Below are 16,606 nucleotides of genomic sequence, written 5' to 3' on the forward strand. Positions count from 1 at the left end.
CTGGGTTGAACATTAGTGGAAGGAGTTGCGTCCATCTCTCCCAGACATCCCTGATGGGGGCAAGCTTGTCAGAAATTGCTCTGCTATTTCGGTTGTCAAATCTGAGGACTCTTGATATCATTCGAAAGGTCTGAAGTGACATTGTTGCCCGGAAAATATTTCTGCCTGTCGATGCGTCCCAGAGACTCAGTGGCCTCATTGCAGGATCTGTACACTCCAGCAAGAAGAAGAACACCAATGTAAGCATCCAGATATTCCTCATCAATGTCTTTCCACATGTCGTCATGGACTTTTTTTCCTTCAACGTTTGTCATAGCCATGATGACTCTTTTTAGTGACAATAGCATGAGTAGCTCGAAACATGTCTTGATGTCACTGACTCTTGTCACAGCAAATTGTGATCCCAGGGGTCATTTTTATGACATTTGCAGCAGCTGCCCTGCCATGTAAATCATGAGGTACTGAGCTCCAAAAGATCTTATCATTTTTGGATTTGAATCTTTCAGTGGGAGGAGCTTCACCACCAGTGACCTCCTCATCAGACTCATCAGATATGTCTGTGTCTTCTGGTTGATACTCCACATTGTCTTCCTCCTCAGAAACTGTGTCCTCTTCCTCATTTTCATCAAAAAGATTATCCAGAACTTGGGTCGCTGAAAATCTTCTTCTCATGTTTGTATGCTGCAAATTGGAGATACCGCTTGTCCTCACAAGGGTCGCGGGGTTGCTGGAGCCTATCCCAGCTGGCTTCGGGCAGTAGGCAGGGTACACCCTGAACTGGTTGCCAGTCAATTGCAAGGCTCTGCAAGTCAAATGACCTTTCAAATGAATGAATTGACCTTACATGTCAGGACATGCCCATCTCTGTTAGTTTTGTTTTTGTGCAGGTGTACTGGAAAACACGGCAAAATGAGAATCCCCTACAGCTCACAGGATTGGGAGAGGAGCTGGCTGTCAGTGTGTTGGCTGGCAGTGCAATTATGAATCCAGTTTTGGCTCTAATTATTGCTTTATAATCTTATTTTTATAACTGGGTCGAAACCGACCCTAACAACACAAATGGAACAATTTCAACCAGAGCATTTTAGAATATAGTAAAAAACTTTTTTTTTGTTTTATTTTGTTGAAATAGGGGTTCCTGACAAAGTCAAAAAGCCTTGATGAAATAAACTAATTTATATGGTTATTTTATGCATGTTAAACCTAAAAACGGGTCGCTGCCGACCCTAACACAAGACGAAGGTTAAAATGATGTTTTGTAGAAGACATTCACTTCAAATAAAATAAAAATGGGCTCATTATAATTAAATTACCAAGTATTAAACCTTTTTTTTTTTTACATACTTTTTTTTCTTCCAATAATTTGGCGTAACTTTTAAAAAGAAAACGTGGCCAAAAAGTCAGAAGTGACCGCATGGTGGCAGCACTGCCAAATATACAAATTTGCGTATTTTTTTTTCTTCTTCTAAGATCTCTGTGGGGGTGGGAGGGGGCAGACCGCCGTGTTTAAATGACATGCAAATTGCGGTCCTGTGAGGTCTTCGTCTCAATCACGTCACGGTCTCCGCCGCAGGTGATCTTCACATATTAAATTGCTGTCAAGAAAGGCTAATGACGTTATATACGAGAGAGAGCGTGTGTGTGTGTGTGTGGGGGGGGGGGGGGGGTGTAAGTGTGCAAGTTGGGTTTATAAACAAGATGTTAAGAGAGCAAGAGAATGTAATCCTGTCTTTCTACCTTTTCCATGCCGCCTTATTCAAGGTGTCCCGCTCTCATTTTTGGGCTGTCAAAAGATCTTGCATCGTAGCATGCGCGGCTTTTGCGCGCGCACGGCAGATGGCGGCACAGCGTGACGTCGGGATGGATGTGCGGCCATGCTGGCAGGGAGCTGCTCCTGCTGCTGGTAGCCTGCCCGTTTCCAGCACGCTTCTATGTATTCACGCCACCAGTTTTTACATTCATCCACTTGCACGTCATCACGGTTTTCCGCCTTGTTATTTTCATCAGCGCAGGCTGCTGCACTTTTAAGCCAATCTAAGGATTGTTGCCACACGGGTGCGTCGCTGCCTTCCAGGGGAGATAAAAAAAAATTATGATTTGGCAGGCCATAACTCCAAAACCGCTTCTCCCATAGACTTATATGTAGTGATAAAATATGCTTGGTTCAAATTGTATTCATCATACTCAAATACATAAACTTTTGACAGCAAATTTCATAAACAAGAAACCTGGCCAAGTGGTCTGTAACAAAGGTTACCGTATCCTCAGACCTGAGTTCGATTTCCAGATAATTTCCGCTTTTGTGGGAATATTCATCAAATTATTGAAAATGAGGGCTAGAACGGGGATCGAACACGCAACCAACGGTACGGGAGTCGTTCTTTTATTTCATATGCACATGAGTCCACAGTGCTTTCTACAAAATATAATGAAGGTGATGAGTACGGGTTTTGTAATCCGGATTGTAATGGCTGTAGGGGAGGGAGGTGGAGTTCGGGGATGCCCATGGACAGACTAACATTCCAATTTTGGATTACAATCATCACCTTCATTATATTTTGTCGAAAACACTGAGCACTAATGGCAGATGGAATAAAATAACGTCTCCCGTACCGGTGGTTGCGTGTTCGATCCCCGCTCTTTCCCTTATTTTCAATAATTTGAGAAATATTCCGACAAAAGCGGAAGGTATCTGGATTCGAACTCAGGTCTGAGGATACGGTAACCTTTGTTGCTGACCACTTGGCCAATTTCGTCCTTGCCGATTTTGAAATCTTATTGTATTTATTGACTTCACAAACCTATTTAAGGGACTCCTACAAATACATAAGATAAAACGTCGAAAACCTTCAACCATGATGGCCGAATGGTATAAAACTTTACCTGCGATTCAAGTGAGCCTGGTTCGATTCTCGGTTGAGAACCCTCGAACTAACATGCATAAGGACGAAAGTTAAAGGAAAGAATACGAGGCTCGAACCAGAGAACGAGTAAAGCGAAGGACAAGTCGTATACCACTCGACCATCTCACCTTCGACAACTTTGGCAAATTTGGTTCTATTCATAGAATTAATGGTTGTATCATTTCGTCCATATTTTTACTTGATGCCATGATAATGACCTAAATGACCGGAAGTGACATGCGAGTTTGGGTGAATGGTTAGCGATTTGGGCTTTGATGCAGACGAGCAGGGTTCGATTCCCCGCCAAGTACTTTACTAATTTTGTCATGATTTTCTGTCTAAATGCAGTTGAAACTCTTTTTGTTTTCTTGGTTAAATAAAGCTTTTTAAAAAAAACACCACGTGATGACGTCGTTACCGAAAATCTATTTAAGCTGTGACCAATTGAACGAGCGATCTTTCTTTTCTTCGCCAACCTGACAGCATCACGTCGACAGCCTCCGCCTGCTCTTCTCCACTCCTCTCGACAAGATGACCAAAAGCTTTGACAAGAGGTTTGTTAAAAAAAAATTCTTACACTCGTAGTTGTAACTTTTAACATGTTAACCTTTTCAGCGTGCTAACACCTTGCTAGCATGCTAACTAAAATGTTTGCTCGATCGCGGTCAATTAACGTCAACCGCGTGCTAAAATGACACCAACGCATTTATTTGCCATGTTTGGAAATAAATGCTCGCGGTAAGTAAAGTACTTATTTGTTAAAACTTTTATGAAACGGAATATCTTGAATAACACGAAGTTCTTTTTCCCTTTCCAGCGTCCGGAGAAGAGCACCGTTTGGCAGAAGGTAGCTTGCCAGCGTTTGTACATGAACAACTTCAATGAGAATCAACTCTTAACTTTTTGTGTCCACAGGCCCCTTGAAATCAAGTTGCTTACTTCCCCTATGAAAGACTTTTTTTCTTTCTTTTTTTAAGCTCTACACTGGCTAAACGTGCTTGCCTGTTTCAAAGCCAACTATCTTCTGTTACCACGTCTTTCAGCCCAGCCATCTTGCAGCAGGCCATTGACACGGTCGGTGTCCAGCTCAGTCCTGTTCTCGCCACTGGTGAGACACAAACACTCGTACACGTTGAAATGTGATATCTCGTTTTAATTTGTTTTAGCACATGGTGAAGATGACTGAAGGAGGGTAAGGACATGTCTGGTGACTTGCACTGACCATTCCTAACGTCCTGCTTTTTTTTGTGTGTGCAGGTAAAAACGTCGTCTTGACTTGAGCCAGAGCTGCCTGAGGAACAAGAATTGTGTACGAGGCTGGCCATCGCTGGGTTTGAGCTTGCTGCAAAACAAAATGGCTGACGTGAACATTTGCTAAACATATTTAAACATCTCTATCTTTTTGTAGTACTAAAGCTGCATTGAACTGCGCTCCACTCTGGACCCTCAAAAAGGTACATTTACCTTTTTGTCCCGACACGTCGTCTGCTTTTGGCCACTAAATGGTTCCAAAGCATCTCCGGACCCTGAAGAAGCTCAACCACTTTTTTTTAAATTGTTGACACGTGTTAATAAACTGAAGTAGAAGCTGGATTGGTTCATTGCTCATCTCCTGTTTGTGTGTCTGTTCGTCCGCTGCCGTCGTGGAAGGTCACTTCAATGTTTTCTTAAAGGTCATCTTCCTGTGAATGCAGCTGCGTCATCACTGACAGTCCCAGAAACGAGTCGCAGGTCCTCTTCTGCACTGGTGGGTTTCATCTTCTGTCAAATTTGCTGCATTCAAAAAAAAACTCATAACTTCCGTTTTGTTGTTGTAGAGTCCCCTCGACCAGGCAGTAACTTTTGTCCAACACTTGTGTTCTTGTTGCTGCATGTCTTCCAATGTTGTTCTGCTGCAGATGCCGAGGAACATGGCGGACTTCCTGGCGACGCAGCCGTGTGAGCAATTTGGCCCGGATCCCCTTCTGTGCTGGTAGCGTTCATCATATTTGGGAAAACATTTGCTGTACAACAAGTTGACTCACTGATGTCGTTTTGTTTTAGGGCCGCACTATCTGCTCCCGCTGTTCAATGTTTTCTTCAAGGTCATCTTCCTGTGAATGCAGCTGCGTCGTCACTGACAATCCCAGAATTGAGTCGCAGGTCCTCTTCTGCACTGGTGGGTTTCAGCGTCTGTCAAATTTGCTGCATTAATGAAGAAAAAACAAACAAACACTTGACTTATTTTTTGCTATTGTAGAGTCCACGCGACCTGGCAGTGACTTTTGTCCAACACTTGTGTTCTTGTTGCTGCATTGATGCAAACAGCTTGAAGTTGACGGTAAGCTTTGAATGTGGTCTACTCGGCGAGCTTTTCCTCGATGTCTTCCAATGTTGTTCTTCTGCAGATGCCGTGGAACATGGCGGGCTTCCTGGCGACGCAGCCGTGTGAGCGATCGGCCCAAATCCCACAAAAGTTGTCGGATCCCCTTCTTTGCTGGTGGGCTTCATCATATTTAAAAAAACGTTTGCTGCACAACAAGTTGACTTGACTCACTGATGTCGTTTTTGTCTTGGGTCCGCACGATCTGCTCCTGCTGGCTCAACTTCACCTGCTGACCACAAGGAGACAGCAATCATGTCCTACAACTTGAAGTTGTTTTTTGTTGTTAAAAAAATAAAAAACTTAAAACAAAACATCTTTACTTTTTTCATTTTGTCATTTCAACATGTACTCTGCAAAAAACAACTAGAAATTGACACATTTAAACTTTTCTGAATTCTTCTTGTAACATTACAAAACCTGCAAAAAAAAAATCTGAAAGAATTATAACTTTTCTGAACTTTGCTTGTAAAATTAAAAAAAAACGGGGAAAAAAATTATTGCTAAATAAAGGGGTGTGGCCAAATTGCATGGTGGGCATGGTTATGCAAATTATTGAGCAGGAAGCCATCTGATTGGTGGGTTCTGTAATAAGTGCCAGAATCTGATTGGTTGGCCCCATAAATGGGCGTGGTTTATGCAAATTGAACGGTCTAGGTTTGCATAAGTGGGCGTGATTTATGCAAATTAGGCAATATGTCCCGTTTACAGTGGGAAAGTGGGCGTGGTTAGTTGTGTGCAGCCAGCTGATTGGTCCATCCGGAGAGGGTGTGGTCAGTTATGCAAATTAATTTGCATGCAGACAGCTGATTGGTCAATTCAGAGAGGGCGTGGCCAGTTATGCAAATCGTTGATTTTTTATTTTTTTATTATTTATTTTGATTTTTGGGATGTCCATTCATTCGCATTTTGAAGCTTCCTCGTAGCAAAAAAGCATTTTTGGGCTCTTGAATGGATTGCAAGTGGATTGTTCAGGTTGTTCTTGAAGATGTTTTGGCCCCTGGTCCGAGCAGGCTTCCTCCATTCATGTTGAAAATCCCGCCATCCGGCCTTGAGAATGAAACGAGAAAGCCAGCTCGGACGGGAGACCAAACGTCTTCAAGAACAATCCACGTGCAATCCATTCGAGGCCCTGAAAATACAAGCACAGTGCAGTTGGAAATCAAACACGGAGACGCTCATTCCACTTCAACAATATATTTGACTTGAGACAAGCACTTTTATGGACACAAGAATTTAATGTTGGACTTAAGTTACAAAGACTGCTTGACAGGCTGTACATGGATGCAGCAACACACGGCACCATGTTGTGTAAGTGTGTGTGTGTGTGTGTGTGATGTCACATGAGCACAAGTGAGCCATCGTCTCCGAAAGCCAACAAACACACTAAAAGACAAGAACATCATTCAATGCTTCTGGACATTTGTTTGAATAGCATCATTTTCAAACGTTGGCAAAAATAACATCCGTTGATGGATTTCAAAAGACCTTCATGTTATTTTGCCAAACATTTTCAATCATTTAGCCACAACAATGTCATTTCACAAAGCACATGTTCACAAGCTGCGAATGATGTTCTGCTGCGTGCGTGTCGGAAATCAAGCAGAGGTTCAAGCGCACTGAAAAGTGGCTTTGTGACATCCTCAAGCACACAACATTTGCCTTCAAATGAGCGCACACACCTGTCCAGAAGCAGCTTGCTGTCAATGGAGCGCAGACCCATCCGACATGTCCCAAAAGTCTTGAGTCTGTTGGCTGCGTGGTGGTCCAAGACCTCCTCCCATCCTGTCAGGAAACAAAAGGAGTCAGTCATGCTCGTTCACATCAAATTACTCACAATACAGCTAAGTCCGATGCTACCCAGCTCAACCAATAAAAAATAAAAAAATAAAAACTGACAGTGAGTAAGCAATCATGCCAAATCGGCTAAAAATTGTTAACAAAGGTTAGCATGTGAACTCATCAGTAAAAGCAGAAGCATTTTTAGCAAATCTTTTTTTTTTAATTTATATATATATATATTTGGACACTTGATTAGGTGCACTTGAGGGGCACCTTGCGACTTTTCTATCTACTATCAGAACCTCTATACATTAGTCAAGACAGCAACTAGTTTGAAAAGTCATTAGGTAGATGAGCGCAATCAAAAACCAACGGGCTGACCCATCACTCGATTCATCCACAAGTGGAACCACACAACATCACATCATTCAATGCTCCTGGACATGCGCTATGAAGATTTTTTTTTTGTACAAATTGCATTTATTTGAATAAGCAGGCAACATAATATCAACCTAAGATTTTTTTTAATATATTGGAAAAAAAAGTTTTTATTTTTGTTTTTAAGTCGTTTATATTTTCTAAATATTTCATTTTTCAATCATTTGAGCCACACCAATGTGATTTTTTTTTTTTTTTTTTAAAAAGCACATGTTCAGAACCATTGAATGTTGTTCTGGTGTGTGTCTAAGTACATCAAGCGCAAGTCAGCGCACTGACAAAATGGCTACGTGGCATCAGACACACCTCAAGCACACAACATGGCATCCTCGGTGTAAAAAAAAAGTACACGCACCTGTCGAAAAGCAGCTTTCCAATTGCATTCTTGTAGCGCAGACCCATCCATGGCCCAAACGGCCTCGATCCTGTCAAGAAAATACAAAAGGCAGCGGTGAGTAATGCTCATTTGCATATCGTAGGTGCCAATTTGCATAAAACACTCGACTTTCACACAATTGAAATTCTCTTAAATATTCGTGTCACTCGTTGATAAAAGTCATATTATTGAAGTTTTGACCACAGGCTGCCTGTTGATGATTTTTCATAGAATACAAGTGATACATGCAGTGAGCAAGCAGGTCAGTGCATTCCAATTTAAGCCACTCCCCCACCCGCTCACTCCGCTCGGCTGACTCCACCCTTCTCACGCCCACCACCCGCACAAGACCGCGCCTTTGCCAACCGCTGCTGCCCCGCCCTCTGGAACTTATGTTGCAATCGAGGATGCTCGGAAATCGGGAACGCCCCCTTGAACTCGAAAATCTCTATTATTTTTATTTTTCATTTTTTTAAATCCCACTTGCGAAGTCCGAAAAAAAAGTACCCCGATTTCACCGACGGACTACAATGTGACGTCACTCTACAATGGCGACCCCTTTGAAAACACAGACCGTAAATGGTAAAAGTTAAAGTACCACTGATTGTCACACCCACCCACAATTTACTCGAGTATAACACCAGATAGCTTTTTTCATTCCTAAATATACGACATAACTATACGTAACACAACGTACGTGGCACTATGCCGCTATCTCCCTACATGAAATTATACGGTGAACTACTGAACTGTATAAAAAGCTTATGATATAAGATAAAAACATTAAATGAAGCTAAATTGCGAGAAGGTAAATTTGCTGGAGGTCTAAATGAGTTTTGAGGACCAAAATAAAAAGACAAATTCATCACTATCCACCATTTCGGTTGTTTACTTTCGCCTCAAACACTTTCAGGTCGGAACTGAAAACACAACTTGGATAAATTCCGACCATCCTCGAATGCAGCATCAACAAATCCCACAAGGCATCAAGAATACTGACTCATTAGAACATTTTCAAATACTCAAACTAGATTTTTTTGTTAATCCTGATGTTATTTTTTAGTATTTATTATTATCTCACACTTTCTCGTTTTTGACAAGTAGACTAAATAAACACATTTTACATTGGACAATAGTATCGTGTTTCGTTAGTTTATCTAATCGAGTCAACCGAGGACACGCTAAATAAGAGACGATGGTTCTTTTTAAACTAAAATATATTATTAGAGGACCATGCAGTAAAAACGTGGAAAAGTTGAGCACGAGTTACCTTTTCACAACACGTCGCCACTTTTCTTCAGCTGACGTGCCGGTAGACGGGCAGCAGGACGTGGAGACAATATTCCTTTATTGTGGACGCCTCTGTGCATGTAAACAATCCAAAATTAGCAACTAACGTAACTTGGAGGCGACCATGTGCTCAAAACAAACAAAAACGCCAAACTAAACAATTTTTCATTTCCTTTTCCGGTCGGGGTTTAACTTCCGGGTCGCAGCTGAGTCCAGAACTAACTAGCGAAAATAATTTATGTTGGGAAAAAAAATTGGACCTTGCCTCAAAAATGCTTTTTAGTGAACATGGTAAAGGAAGTGTCTTTCAAAATTATTCATCGTTGTCTTCCTGTGAAATCCTTTTTTGTTTAATTTGGTTATGATATGGATCTAAACTGTTCCTTCTGTGGCTCCCAATCAGAGACTCTTGTGCATCTGTTTTGGAAATGTTCTTATGCTCGCAAGCTATTTCAAGACTTTTGCAAATTTATTTTGGACAATATCTTTTGGACAATGGACATGGTCTTGTTTTTAATGAAAAAAAAAGCCTTACTATAAATGGTCGTTTAAAAAAAAAAGGGGGGGGAGACAAAAACGCCTTACGTGGTCGTAAAAAAACAACAACTTACTATCCATGGTCGTAAAAACAAAATATAATTGCCTTACTATACATGGTCGTAAAAAAAAAGGGCACAAAAACACCTTTCTATACATGTCGTTTAAAAAAAATTTTTTTAAAAAAAGCGTCCCGACTGCTCAGAATCCTCCTTGCGCGTTTTTTTCTCAAAATTTCTAAATATATGCCAAAATATATATTTTTTTATTTTTCATCTAATTTCTAAATTTTTTGACTGATTCAAGCTTCTAATTTTAAACTGTTCCGCTCATTCCAGGTCATCTCATAATTCCAAGGCATTCCGTATCATCCCACAATTTTACATTCAGCCTCAACCTTCACACACAATTTCTCTTGCATTGAATTCTCTAGTTTATGAATAGAGTACAGCGTGGCGTCAGCAGCGACGAAAGTTGTCTGGCGTCTCAGCAACGCAGCGTTTTAACAAGACGTTCTCCACCAGTGCGGGTGTCACATTTTAATTGCTGGGAAAAGCGGATGACGCCGGTGAAAGGCGCGCGCGCGTGCGAACGGCGGCGGTGGTGGCGCTGACAGCTATTAATTAGCCTCTGCTTGATGGCTCCCCAATGCAGCAAGGCGACCATATTGGCGCCTCAAAGTGTTCCTTCACTTTGTTTGCTTTTTTTCATTTTTCTCTCCTCGAAGTTGGTTGTCCCTGCAAAAATGGCTCAATGGAACATTTTATCCAGCCCAACAACAAATGTCGACCGCATGGGAAGCTACTAGTGGAAATAAAAGACTTTTATTTACATACATGCAGTATGAAGGAGATTTTTCATTGTATATCTCAGTTTTCTAAGCATAGAAAACTGTTTTTACTAGTACCTATGCTGCAAGTAGCTGTTAGCAACTGAGCTACTTAGCAACAACAGCCCTCAATTAAACATAACTAATGTAACTTTAAAATACTAATGACATTTTTGGATGTTTACATTAAAAGAGGCAAACTGCTTTGTTGCCATTTAGTAGTTGAATGCTTGTGTGGTTATTCTTTCTAACCATAGAAACCTGCTTTTAATAGTAGCCTACCTATGCCGGCCGCAAGTAGCTGTAGCTACTTAGCAACAACATCCCTCAAATAACACATAACTGACTCATGTAACTTTAAAATAACAAATACATTTTCAGATGTTTATACGTAAAGAGGCAAACTGTTTTGTTGCTATTTATTTAATGAATGCAAGCATGGAGATTGTTAGCCACAATTAGCCAGTAGCGGCAGAGCTAGTTAGCCTAAAAGTCACTACAGTATGCCTGGAATGACATTTAAGCTGTTAAAAGGTAACTTTTTAAACGTTTCAGGTTTATTTGAATGAAGACAGACAGATGGAATGTTGACTTTTACTTTAATGGTGGCATTTGTGATTCATCAAAAATGATTAGTTGTAAGCTATAGTGATGGTTAGCAAGCACGCTAGCCAGCTAGCAAAAATGGTGGCCAGACTCTCCGTTTATGAAGCTCAAGGTGGTGAAACTGTTCTGGCGCTGTATCACTTTAGCTTGCTCAAGCACGACCTTTTCATTAGGAATTACGTTTTTTTATTTATTGAAATTGTACTTTATTCTTCTTTCTTTTTTTACTTACTTTTGGACATTGTTGTATCATTTGTTTGTTTAAATGTTTTTTTTTGACCAACTGTATGTATGTATGATGATATTTGTTATTTAATATATGTGATTTAAAAAAATATATATATTTTTCATTTTCTGTTTTGCGAATTGACGTCTGACTCATTTTTACTCTGTGGCTGTTTATCAACTTGTTTTTGACACAGGAAGTTGGTAGAAGTGAGCGGTCTCCGGCGTCACCACACTTCTTCTCAAGCAAGCTACGATATGCTACCAACTCATCATTTGTTGGGGTTTTTTTTGTTTGTTTTTTTGGCATTTTAGCAACGCGTCATCATCATTTCAGCATTTGCATGTGCAATTTTTTTTCTTCCTGCTGGAATCGCAATATCGCGCCGTCTTTCACGCGGCAAAGTGAGAAAAAGTGGTGCGCGCCACAGAGGGTGTTAATTTGAGCGCGTCATAATTTTCTTCTTGTCGAAGCAGCTCTGCGCGCCACGCGACTCATAGCGCACCCCCCATAGGAACCGCGTGCCCGAAATAGCCGTGATTGACAGGTACAGAATCGCAGTTACTATAACAACTACCTCTTGGCTCTCATGAGCGTGCACCCCCTCCCACCACCTTACCACCTCGCCCTTTTTCATTTTCTCACCGCACCCCCCTTCCCCACACCAAAGTGCGTGTGGGTGTCGAGGGAGGAAAGAGATTACGAAAAAAAATAGATGGTAATATTCTTTCACGCCGAGATGCCTGGCACCTTCCATTGGATCTAACCTGTGTGGGTGAGCATGAGGGAGAGAGGGGGGGGGGGGGTGTGAAGGGAAGGGGGTGCGAGAGGAAGGAGAGTGGGAAGATGAAACGAGCGCTTACACAACAACGCGGAAAAATAAACCTTTTGTACACTCGCTTTTTGCGTTTCCCTTTTTGTTGCCGAGTGTCAAGTGGCTCCCAAATTGTGTAAGCGCACAGGTGCACCCCCGCCCCCCCCCCCCCATCCAGAATTGACGATGCTGATGACGACAAGCGCACCTCCACGATCACCTTTTATCTTCTAGTCTTTTTTGCGGTTCCCTTTGTTTTGCTCTGCTGTGGTAAGTGGCTCTCAATTGTGCAACCACAAAGGCGCACCCCCTCCCTCATGACTGGGATAAGCGCACCACCACCCCTGTCTATCCTAGAATGATGATTGGATAGGGCGCACCTCCACCTTTCTGGGGATGTCTTTTCAGGTGGATCCACGGGCGCACCTCCTCAGGATAATGATGGGGGTGAAAAATAGTTTTTGTATGAAAACTCCGAACTCTCGTTAGCTGGTTTTCCTGCCACAAAGTGAGACGACCAATCAATTTTTGAAACTTCTTGTGCACACGCACACACAGGTGGAATCTTTATATTCCCATTGAGACGTTGGCAGAAATGTTCCCTTGCGGGTGACAGCAGCTGTGAGCACAGGTACGCACACGCACACACATATCCAGACGTCCTGACAGGTGCTGCATTGTTATGGCATGTCCGACGGTGGCACCTTGTTTGCCTCGGACCTCTCACCCTCTGATGACTCACGCGTGACGAGATGGAGCTGGGGGGGGGGTTAAAGGGGGAGTCCGAGGGGATGGGGGGACTTTTCGGCGATGGGAAGGGGGCCAACTAATCTTCGAGGAGATGTGCGGAACGTCTCACATAGCGAAATGGCTAAGAAGGTTAAGTCGGTCCATAAAAACGCTATCTTTGGCAAGGGTGCGTGTGTTTGTTGAACAGGGTGAGTGTGTGAGAGAAAGCGTGACCACGTGAGAGTATGAAAATGTGTGCATGAGAGAGAGCTTTATAAAAAGTGTGTATCTGTTTGTTTATCTGTGTGTTAGAGAATGTGTGTGTTGAGTGAGTGAATGTTCGTGTGTGTGAGAGTAGTTATTGGTCTGTGTGTGAGAGTTTTTTGAAAGTGCATGCTTGTGCATGTAAGAGTGAATGTATGTGAGAGTTTAGAACGCATGTGAGTGCGAAAAAGTTCATGTGTGAGAGTAACTGAATGCATTTGTGTTTGTGTGAGAGTATAGAAAGTGTGTGCATGCGTATGTATATGAGTGTGAGTGTGAGAAAGTATGTGTGTTACATCATGGGGCCCATATTCACGGTTTAACTACCATTGTGGGGACCACGCGTTCAGACCTCGTTTTGAGGGTCAAAACTTGGTTTTAGAGTTTAGGTTCGAATTGGATTTTGGTTGGGGTTCGGGTTAGGCCATCAGTTGTGATGGTTAAGTTTAGTGTAAGGGGCTAGGAAATGCATGATGTCAATGAGATGTACCCACTAAGATACAAAGACAAACGCGTGTGTTTCTATTTTTGCGTGGGAGATGGTGTGTGTGCGCACGCGCATGTGTTTGTGTGAGTGGCGCTGGTCCCATCCGAGCAGGTGGCCGCAATGACGTGTGTCAAGTTCCCAGCAGCTGACTTTCGTGGGCCCATCATCATCATCATCCGCATTCCGCAAGGGATAAGTGAGGGGGTGCGCACTAACCGTAGCGCACCCCCCCAAAAAAATAAAATAAAATCACAGTAAATTTCTGGACTTTGAAATGTGGCTTTTCCCCAAAAAGTTTGGTGCGCTTCCAGACTGTCGGACAATCTGGTGCGTTTGATTTGTTGAAAATGTTGTCCAGGACGAGGGGGGCGCGCGCGGCTAACTGAGCGTTAATTAGTCCGACGTTGGCGAGGGAAGGACATTTAAAGCGGGACGGGGGATGTGGTATCCAAGAGCACCGTCTCCACGGAGACGGTTGCCGTTGCCATGGCAGCCGCTGAGATCTCGCCTCATTAGCAACAAATATAAATAGCCGCGCCATGCAGCTTAAGGCCGTCATGTGATGCCCGTGGCGGAGAAGAGAAGAAAAAATAAATGAAAGAAAAGAAGGAAACAGAGGATAAGTGAAGAAGAAACCAGGGAAAGAAGTGAACGAAAAGAAAGGAAGAAAGGTGAGAAATAAATTAGAAATGTGAGAAGAAACAAAAGAATAGAAGAACAGAAGAAACACAACAAGAAGAAAATAAGAAATGAGAAGAAACAAGAGAACAGAAGAAAAAAATGAGAAGAGAAAGACAAGAGAAGAAGGAACAAGAGAAGCCAAGAAGGCGAGAGCCAATCAGGGAGGACCAGGAAGTGGCACAGTCGTGTCTGTATAGATCTGTGGAGGAGGAAGAAGATGGCTGTTGATTGAATATTTCCAGCGGTTGACTTCATTTGGCACGCTTGTACCCCAAGCAGGTGGAGCTCCATGGGGAGCGTTTCATTCACACAACATCAGCGCACTGCGCGGGCGGGGAAAGAGGGAGAGATGCCGTTGAGCAAGAAGAACAAGAAGAGGAGATCTTGTCTTGTGCAGCAAAATCCGTGACATGCCAAATTTAAAAAGTGGACTTGAGCCTTTGCCTGTAAATTAGCACGCGCGTGTGAGTTTGCGCGCACGTGCAAGCTCAACATCCTGCGGGCCGACCCTCCATCGAGAGCGCAAGCCCACGTCTGCGGAACAGGTGCACTTGCAGTGCAGCCTCTCTCTCTCTCTCTCTCTCTCTCGCTCGCTCGCTCGCTCGTCCCTGGTGGAGCCTTCCATCGTGGGCGGCCCACCGAGACCTTTTCCTTTCTCCTTCCCCGTTCAGGATGCTCCTCTTCGGGATGCTCGTCCTCTTTGTGAGTCAGGCGCTCATTGATCGGAGAAGGTAAAAAGTTGAGGTCGTCCACCCACGTGTGACCCCCCCCCCCCTCCTTCCCCACCCCCATGTTGCCGCTCGCTCGTTTTGTAACGTTTTGACCGCAATGACGCACGCAGGATAAAATTATCACACGCACGCTCCTCTCAGGCCGTTGTGCACTAGTTGTGTTGCCGGTCAGGAAACGGGACGCGCTCACTTTGTGACGTCACCCTGTTAGCAGGTTCATAAATCAAAAGTTGTCGAGGGAATGCAGAAGATCGTGTTTTGTTTGTTTTGAGTCTGCCAATTTGGACTTAGCTTAAAAACGCAAATAAAAGTAGCTAAAATTTTCTCCTGTATTCAAATGTTGAGGTTAATTAGGGGGGGAAAATGTGCATCAGAAGGCGAAATTGGTGGGGGGTGTTATTTCGCCAAATCTCACGTGACTTCAGCTTGGTCAGCAATTTGCTTATATATTATTTTGTATTCATTTTATTCGTGAAAATGCGACATTTTAACAATTTTGCCTGTATTCCGACAATGTCATTTTGTTTATTTTCACTTTCACGTCCCTTTTCTGTACTAATTGTGCACTTTTTTTGTGTTTTTCTACAAAAATTCTCAAATTGGCTTTTGTGGCCGCTCATTATCAGTCAAATATGTTTCATCAAATGTTTTGCTTTATTTTAGTTGAATTAACTTTTTTTTTTTACCACGTGAAAGCGATGATGTCATAGTGATCATGTGGTTGCAATGACATCATGAATTGTGTGGAGGATGAGGCGGGGTGTATTTGTCTCCTGTCTACTCGCTCACTCGTTCTCTCCATCATACTTTAAATATTCATAAGAAGCCCTTTCTGAATATTCATGAGCCCTCATCACTCATTAATATTCATGAGCCTCACTTGTTGAGGTGTCATTCTGTCTCTCTCTCTCCCACACACACAAACACACACGCTATAATAGGAGCCCAACAGATGATGACTAGTTATTATGTTAGTTGCGTTTACGCACACACTACACTGATGCATGTACTCCATTGTTGTAGCCATCAAGTAAAAACAGTAGCAAAATTAGTCCAGCTTTTCATAATGGGACAATTTGTATAGCCTCATCCAAAAAATTAAAAATATAGCATCGCTATCACCACTAAATTAGCTTAGCATGGTATAAATGGCAAACTAGCCTAACCTTGTCGAAAATGTAGGAGAAGTAGCATGAATGTAGCAACCTAATTAACCTCGAATTAACCGAAATGTAGCATAGCATTCACCAAAAAGTAGCTTATGTAGCAGCTCTGTAACTATATGAGATGTATGATATGCTAACCAGCCTTTAGCTTGGTTAGCATCACAACTTGACTGTAAGTGGGACCAACTTCCTCGATAGGATAGTACAGTGTAGCAACCTAGCAAGTAAAAAAGTAGCCTCACCATAGCAACCAGTAGAATACATGTAGCATATCTATAGCAATCTAATTATCTTAAGGTTAGGGAATTTATGTATGCAGGCTATGCTAACTAGCCTCTAGCCTGGTTGGCATTGCCATTGACTGGAAGTGGGCCCCGCTTCCTCG

At 42.6% G+C, this 16,606-nt stretch overlaps 1 protein-coding gene and 2 long non-coding RNA genes across 5 annotated transcripts; 2 read left to right on the forward strand and 1 right to left on the reverse strand.

Annotated features, from left to right (window-relative positions):
- The first annotated feature begins 2,709 nt into the window (after positions 1-2,709).
- Positions 2,710-4,013, forward strand: LOC144037767 (uncharacterized). Of its 2 annotated transcripts, none has more exons than XR_013289034.1 (3): positions 2,710-3,457; positions 3,721-3,750; positions 3,819-4,013. It is a non-coding gene; the product is annotated as an uncharacterized LOC144037767 (long non-coding RNA). The 2 variants fall into 2 exon arrangements; XR_013289035.1 differs by having other exon boundaries at positions 2,711-3,457; positions 3,881-4,013.
- A 304-nt stretch (positions 4,014-4,317) lies between these two features.
- LOC144037585 (uncharacterized) lies at positions 4,318-5,840 on the forward strand. Its single transcript, XM_077549158.1, has 8 exons — positions 4,318-4,357; positions 4,577-4,650; positions 4,721-4,875; positions 4,947-5,061; positions 5,143-5,223; positions 5,291-5,381; positions 5,459-5,547; positions 5,829-5,840. The coding sequence occupies exons 3-8, from the start codon at positions 4,775-4,777 to the stop codon at positions 5,838-5,840; spliced, it is 489 nt and encodes a 162-aa protein (XP_077405284.1). The 5' UTR covers positions 4,318-4,357; positions 4,577-4,650; positions 4,721-4,774.
- A 538-nt stretch (positions 5,841-6,378) lies between these two features.
- On the reverse strand, positions 6,379-9,367 carry LOC144037766 (uncharacterized). Of its 2 annotated transcripts, XR_013289033.1 has the most exons (4): positions 9,132-9,367; positions 7,841-7,910; positions 6,948-7,050; positions 6,379-6,397 (listed from the first exon to the last, which is right to left on the reverse strand). It is a non-coding gene; the product is annotated as an uncharacterized LOC144037766 (long non-coding RNA). The 2 variants fall into 2 exon arrangements; XR_013289032.1 differs by lacking the exon at positions 6,379-6,397 and having other exon boundaries at positions 6,436-7,050; positions 9,132-9,364.
- Positions 9,368-16,606: the final 7,239 nt, after the last annotated feature.

Source organism: Vanacampus margaritifer, chromosome 17 (genome assembly GCF_051991255.1).
Source record: "Vanacampus margaritifer isolate UIUO_Vmar chromosome 17, RoL_Vmar_1.0, whole genome shotgun sequence".
NCBI classification, from domain to species: Eukaryota; Metazoa; Chordata; class Actinopteri; order Syngnathiformes; family Syngnathidae; genus Vanacampus; species Vanacampus margaritifer.